Consider the following 6,973-nt stretch of genomic DNA (forward strand, 5'->3'; position numbering starts at 1 on the left):
AATTCAATTGTTATTTTGTCTTGTGGAGTATATAAACATCTGTACCTTATTCAAGTCAGTACTAAATAAAAATAACATTATAATAACTATAGTGTATATAAATAACAATTTTCATGATCCCTCTTATTAAGTTAAAATTATTAACATATTTGCATAATCAGCTAGGGGTATGTAATCTTACGAGTGCATATGTAACTTATTCTCAATGTTTCAATGCATGGCTCAATAATCAAAACAAAGCAAAATTCTCAAATGCTTTATTCTATTTTCACAGATAAGTGGATGGTAGCATTTTGTTAAATGTGACAGATAGGCTGGAGAACAATATGCACAGGCTCTCAAATGTAACTTTGCTTAAACAGACTGACAGATGTGGATTACAGTAATATTTCTGGAATAGTTATTTCTTTGCAGGTCTGTGGTAGAATAAAAAAGTATAAAATGTATGGGCTAGGATTCCAAGTCTACTCAGTTTGGTGTTATTTTGTTATATATGGAAATATTTTTAATAAATGTGTGCATAAAGAGACAAATTAAACCCAAGCAAAGTTTACACACATGTGTAAAATAATTTAATCTGAAAATATTGTGCTGAAAAAAAAAAAAAAGTATGATAGACTCTCTGTTGATCTCTGTCATCAAGCTTGAATATTTACTCTGCCTTTCTGTTCAGACAGTCCAGGGAGAAACACCAGGAAGACATTTCTTTGTTATTTACTCCACCCCTTTCATGAACTCCAAGAACTCTGCAATAGAAGGAGAGTGGAAATTATAGGAAAGGAACACATTTTGATTTGCATCACACTGCTTCACTGTTTTTTTCTTTTAATACCAGATAACTTGCATGTAACACAGTGCATGCTTACCATCATAATCAATTTTCCCATCATTGTTTTTGTCTCCATCCCTCATTAGCTCCTCAATGTCATCTTCAGTGATGGTTTCACCTGTAGCTTCCAGCATCAGCTTCAGTTCATCAAGATCAATGTAACCATCTGCATTCCTGTCCAAATACAATCAAAACCCATCAGAAAACCCTAAACCCACTGCAGGTCAGTTCTCTTAGTTCAGTTTAAGAACAAAACTTACTTATCAAACATACGGAAGAGTTCTGCCAGTTCTTCCTCTGACTTTCCTTTGCTATCATCTTTCATGCACCTCACCATCATGACCAAAAACTCCTCGAAATCCACCGTACCACTGCCTGCATAAGTACACCAACAATCATTATAGCACAAGCTTATTTTTGATGACAGTATACTCTTAAAAAGAAAGCTGCTTCACAATGCCATAAAGAACCTTTTTGTCTAAATGGTGCATAAAGAATCTTTAACATCTGAAGAACTTTTCTGTTTGACAAAAGGTTCTTTGTGGCAAAAGAAGGTTTTTCAGAGTATAAAAAGCTAAGAAAGAGATTGTAGTAAATTAAGATCAAAATTGAAATGTATATAAGTAAATATAAATATAAGGATCTTCTCGTAGCCACAGAAAACAGGTAGTTATAAGATTATTTTTATGCTAAGTTTGGAGCAACATGAGGGTGAGTAAATAAAGTGTCTGGATTGTTCTGGATTTACCGTCCTCATCCACCTCATCAATCATCTCCTGGAGCTCCTCTGGTGTGGGGTTCTGGCCCAGCATCCTCATCACCTTCCCGAGCTCCTTAGTGCTGATGCATCCATCCTCAGCATCCTGAACAAAAATATCAAATGCTGCACGGAACTCTACAAAACACAAACACAGAACTTTAGTTAAAAGCACAGTTTCTCTCACATGAACCACTTATTAATATGTGACCCTGGAGCACAAAACCAGCAAAGCAGCACAGGGATATTTGTAGCAAAAGCCAACAATACATTATATTGGTCAGCATTATCAATTATAAGTAATTATCATATTCTGTGAATATATTTTGTATCAAAACTTAATTTTAATTAGTAATATCCATTACTAAGAACTTCATTTGGACAACTTTAAAGTTGATATTCTAAATATTTAGATTTTTTTGAACCCTCAGACTCCAGATTTTCAAAAAGTTGTATCTCAGCCAAATATTGTGCTATTCTAACAAACCATACATCAATGGACAGCCTATCTAAAAAAAAAAAAACAAGACAGGTTTTGTGATCCAGGGTCACTTATTGAAAGTGTAGGTCAGTTTAGTAACTCATTATTACAGATTGGCTATGAATAATGTCGTTGTTTTTATTAGTTGAGCACAGGTGTTAAATTCAGGCAGTTTTTATTTTTTAGTCCTGTAATGTTACAAGTGCTTCACATTCATAAACGTACAGTTCTGTGAAAGAGCTATTCTATCATTCCGTTGTATGTAAAATAAACTACAAATGGAGATTGCTTTGAACAACTGACAGAACAATCTGTCCAGGCTGGGCTATCCCAGCAAATTCACCGTAAAAGCAGAGTGTGAGACAATACAGACAGTCCAAAGAAGCCCAGGTGTTATATGATAGGATCTACAGGCAGCTCTACACAACAAATGTAAATGAGATAACTATTAAAAAGAGGCTGGACAAAAAGAACATACTGTCCAACACCAAAATTAACTTCTAAATACAATGTGCACAGATGGGTCAACATAGAGTACAAATATCATGTTTGACAAAAAACACTCTACATTTGAGAAAAAGAGCCTCACACCAGCTGTGAAGCATCACCAGATTATTATAATTATTTCTAGGTATTTTGCTGCCTTTGAGACTGGCAGACATACAACTAGCTATCATAATGTAAACTATGAATTCTACATTATACCAAAGAGTGCTTCAGAACAACATGAGGCTATCTGTTAAAATGTTAAAGCTGAAGTGTAATTGGACCTTTTAACACACTCCCAAATCATGCAAGAACACAATGGAATGACCAACTTAAAATTCCAGCTCTCAAATATTGTGCGGGGACTCGTTTTCATTTTTACATTGTTGTAATTTACTTTTTTCACAGCACTTTATGTAGCAAAAAAGGTGTAATCTAGAGGCATTGTAGAATATAAAACATAATGTTCATAGCCATTCTAAGACCAAATGCTGTTAGATGCATAGTATTATACTATACCATTCTTCTGCTCATCGGTGAGCTGCTCTGCCTGTTGAAGACATTCATGAGTCAATAGTCATACTGTATACACACATAATATACTCTACCTACATTAACACAAACACGCATCCACACATATATTACAATCATTTTGGTCAGTGGAAGGATTTAGATTTATTTTAAATGGGTTTTGCCAATGTTGAGACCATGCAAAAAAAAAAAAAGAAAAAAAAAAAAGAAAGAAAAAATATATATATGCACACACGCACGTACGCACACACACAAAGAATATACAAAAAGTCTGGATATTTATATTAGGTAATATATATATATATATATATATATATATATATATATATATATATATATGTATTGTATATATGAATAAAATTGTTGCAATTTCTAATTTCATATATGTTTTCCTTCATATGAATATATATATATATATATATATATATATATATATATATATATATATATATATATATATATATATATATATATATATATATATATATATATATATTTCATATTTCAATATAAATATCAAAATATTTAATATGTGGAAATGTTATATATGTACATGTATTTGCATATGGGCTATTTAAAAGTTGTGTCCTCATTAGCATCAGGTTTGCTTTAGTTTCAAACAAATATTTTATCCAAAATCAGACTGAGGTTAGATCTGAGTAATGTGGATTACACACAGTACACAGTACTCTGGAGTTAAAAATAACAAACCGCAGATAAAGGACATGATATGAGGTGGCATGACAATGGATGGGTAATCCAGCAGAGCTAACTCATGAGACAGCTGCTTAAGTAAGTTACTGTCTAAGTCCCATGTCGGATCCAACACAAACCACCAGAATAGTGTGACACATAAACATTTGTCAGGATGTTCCTCCCAGACTCACAGTCTCATTTACATCTTAGAGAGATCAGTGGACAAACACACACAGTCTCAATCAGTGCTGGTATCTGACTTTGAGAGTTTTATCTTAAGCGCCTGTTTTTCCAGCAAGCACACATACATGCATGGCTTAGCAAATCATGCCAAAATTAGCCATGGGTGGTAGGCGAGGCGGTGCTCCATGTGTAGTCATGAATGATAGCATCTCTGCCCTCTTGAGTAGCTCCTATCTAACTCTGATAATATTCAAGAGTCGAGGTATTTTCAGTTATCTTTTTATAACTCTTAAGGAATAAATTTAGCCAGTGGAACATTTACACACATTAGAGTCATTATTGCCACAATAGAGAAAATAATGTCATATTAAAATTTGACCATTCATAGTGTACCATACACAGTTGTATAAATTGTTCAAATATAATCTTAGCCTCAGATATTCACTCTTTCTATTAAACAATGAAGCCTGATAATGCACCTTATAATAAGTATGTTTTCATACTTATTTCAAGTAGTTTTTTAATGATTTTTATTTATTTTTTTCACAGCTGTAATCAATTGAACTATTCATGGATATTCACGGTTACCTTTAAATGGTAGAGTTGATTGCACTAAATGTCAAATTAAATTTGTTATACTAATGCATTATAAGATAAGTTGGGGGACAATGCCCCCCATAAGAAAAATGTTCCTTTACTTTAGAACATATTTAGATAGAAATTTGGCATGTACAGACTGATTAACCAATGTGTTATAAAGAGAAATAAACATTTGCTGATTTATTTCTTAAGTGTCATTAATATAAAATACTAAATTAACTACTCTATTTAAAATTGAGTTTTTATAATTTAGTTAAACATTTGAGTAACACACACACACACACACAAACAAGAAACAGAAATAACACCCAATTTTTCGACCCCATTACAACTCTTTATGAAAAAGTTATTGTTGGCAACTTGCAAAAAATGCATAGACTCACCGCTGCTTTATAGATATCGTTCATTGTATGTCAGCTGTGAAGAGATCAGGCGAAGTGCTGATGCTGATGAAGGGCAGAAAACACAGTGGTAAATGAGCTTTATGGAGCAGTACAGCCTGTTCCCTCCTGTCCCTCTGAGTATGGGACGTCTATCACAGTCACTCCAGCCTGATAAAACAATGTGGTCATGATGGGCGTTCACTCAAAAATGTGAGGGCAAACTATCAGCAAACTAATTTAATATTTGTGTCTGAGCAAAGAAATTCACTTGCATACAATTTTAATATACCAGTAAAATAAACAAACAAATAAATAAATAAATAAATAAATAATAGAATAAAATATGAAAGTGTCTCTGTGTCATTTGCAGGCATTTTCTCTACCATATATTCAGGAGAGACAAAGGCATCAATACACTTTACTAAATATAGCAACTGCATCAGGTCAGCTAAATAGCTCAAGTGTTAAAGACAAGAGAAAAACTGGTAAACTGGATAGACTCATGAACACACACACATACAACAGCAAATGATAACATACAAACAGCATCATAACTGCTGATTTGCTCTCATTGTCCTCATTTGTAAGTCGCTTTGGATAAAAGTGTCTGATAAATGGCTAAATAAATAAATTAATTAAAAGGCAGGCATGCATTTAGTTTATGGTCTACACAGGCAGCTAAATTTTAAGACAGAATTAAATGAAACAGAATATTTGAAACATACAGTGCTCCTATAGTATGGAGCACACTGGGAGACCTGGTGAAGGAAAAAATAACAGATGGAAGCAAAAATGCTTTAGCATTCTCTCACAAAAGTATTATTCACAAATGTATCACAAAAGCATTGACATTTTTCCTCACCATATTATTTCCTTGACAAAAGTTATGCAAGCAAATGCAAAGGGTTCTCCGTGAACTCAGAAGTTTTCAGAGTGAACACAAAAGGATTGACATAATCAGACTTAGTGTCAACAAATGTATGCCTAAAATGAATCAGTGGGCATCAGTGAGACTTTCAAATGGAGAGGACAGGCTACAAATATGTAAAAGAAGTACAGTTTGTAGTTTATGGTTTATAGATTATATAGTACAAATGACAGTTCGGCCGATCTCGATCGTTGCACCCCTACAATCAAATTAACGATATCGCTGTACATGAAGTGACCCCTACTAATCAAGCCAGAGGCGACAGTGGCAAGGAACCAAAACTCCATTGGTGACAGAATGGAGAAAAAAACCTAGAGAGAAACCAGGCTCAGTTGGGGGGCCAGTTCTCCTCTGACCAGACGAAACCAGTAGTTCAATTCCAGGCTGCAGCTAAGTCAGATTGTGCAGAAGAATCAGGAAAATATTTTATTAATAAGGAACAATGGAACAACTACAGATAGAACAGCACCAGCTCTAGGTCTTAATGGAAAAAAGAACATGAACTACCCAAACCTAACTCCCTGCTTAACACAGTATTTGCAAAGTCTTCGTTATCCATATATCAATCAAGCCATGTTTGATTGATATATGGGGGGGTTTGAGGCTTTTCTAAGATTACCTGTTTCTACTCACATGCCTTTATTTCTGAAGTATAAACTTCCACTGATATAGGGACCAAAAATGTCTTGGTTATGTATGTAACCCTTGTTCCCTGAAGGTATTGCTTGATTTTGGGATTTCGCTTAGAGAAACCAATCCAGCATTAAGCCAAAGCACACTGGCATGTGATAATTGCATCCAGCTACTGCTGAGCACTGCGTGACAATAACTAGGCAACAGGTGCAATGCATACTCAGGTTTTATCTGAGGAGCCGAGCTGGTGATGCTCAGTGATGGTACAGCAGCTGTCTCGACGGGATGGGACGTCTCCGTTCCCTCCTTCAAGAAAAAAGGGTTACAAACTTAACTGAGACATTCACTTTCAGTCAGTCACTATCAAAATGACGTTGGTAATGATTGACTTTGGGATCACTACCAAAGCACCACAGAGGCTGCCACTTCCAGTGTCCTGTGCGAAGAAGACCAGTCACTGTTTGTC

General features: G+C 34.6%; 1 protein-coding gene across 1 annotated transcript; it reads right to left on the reverse strand.

The window, feature by feature from the left end:
- Window positions 1-545: 545 nt before the first annotated feature.
- On the reverse strand, window positions 546-5,099 carry tnnc1a (troponin C type 1a (slow)). Its single transcript, XM_026241534.1, has 6 exons — window positions 4,947-5,099; window positions 3,073-3,103; window positions 1,578-1,724; window positions 1,090-1,204; window positions 867-1,003; window positions 546-746 (listed from the first exon to the last, which is right to left on the reverse strand). The coding sequence occupies exons 1-6, from the start codon at window positions 4,968-4,970 to the stop codon at window positions 715-717; spliced, it is 486 nt and encodes a 161-aa protein (XP_026097319.1). The 5' UTR covers window positions 4,971-5,099; the 3' UTR covers window positions 546-714.
- Window positions 5,100-6,973: the final 1,874 nt, after the last annotated feature.

This window comes from Carassius auratus, linkage group LG48F, assembly GCF_003368295.1.
Source record: "Carassius auratus strain Wakin linkage group LG48F, ASM336829v1, whole genome shotgun sequence".
Taxonomy (NCBI): Eukaryota; Metazoa; Chordata; class Actinopteri; order Cypriniformes; family Cyprinidae; genus Carassius; species Carassius auratus.

Coding starts and splice junctions, on each gene's coding strand:
- tnnc1a (XM_026241534.1), bottom strand. CDS start 4,970: ATGAACGATATCTATAAAGCAGCG. Junction 1,205..1,577: donor TGATGAGGTGGATGAGGACG/GTAAATCCAGAA, acceptor GTACTTATGCAG/GCAGTGGTACGGTGGATTTC. Junction 1,004..1,089: donor CTCTTCCGTATGTTTGATAA/GTAAGTTTTGTT, acceptor GTATTTGGACAG/GAATGCAGATGGTTACATTG.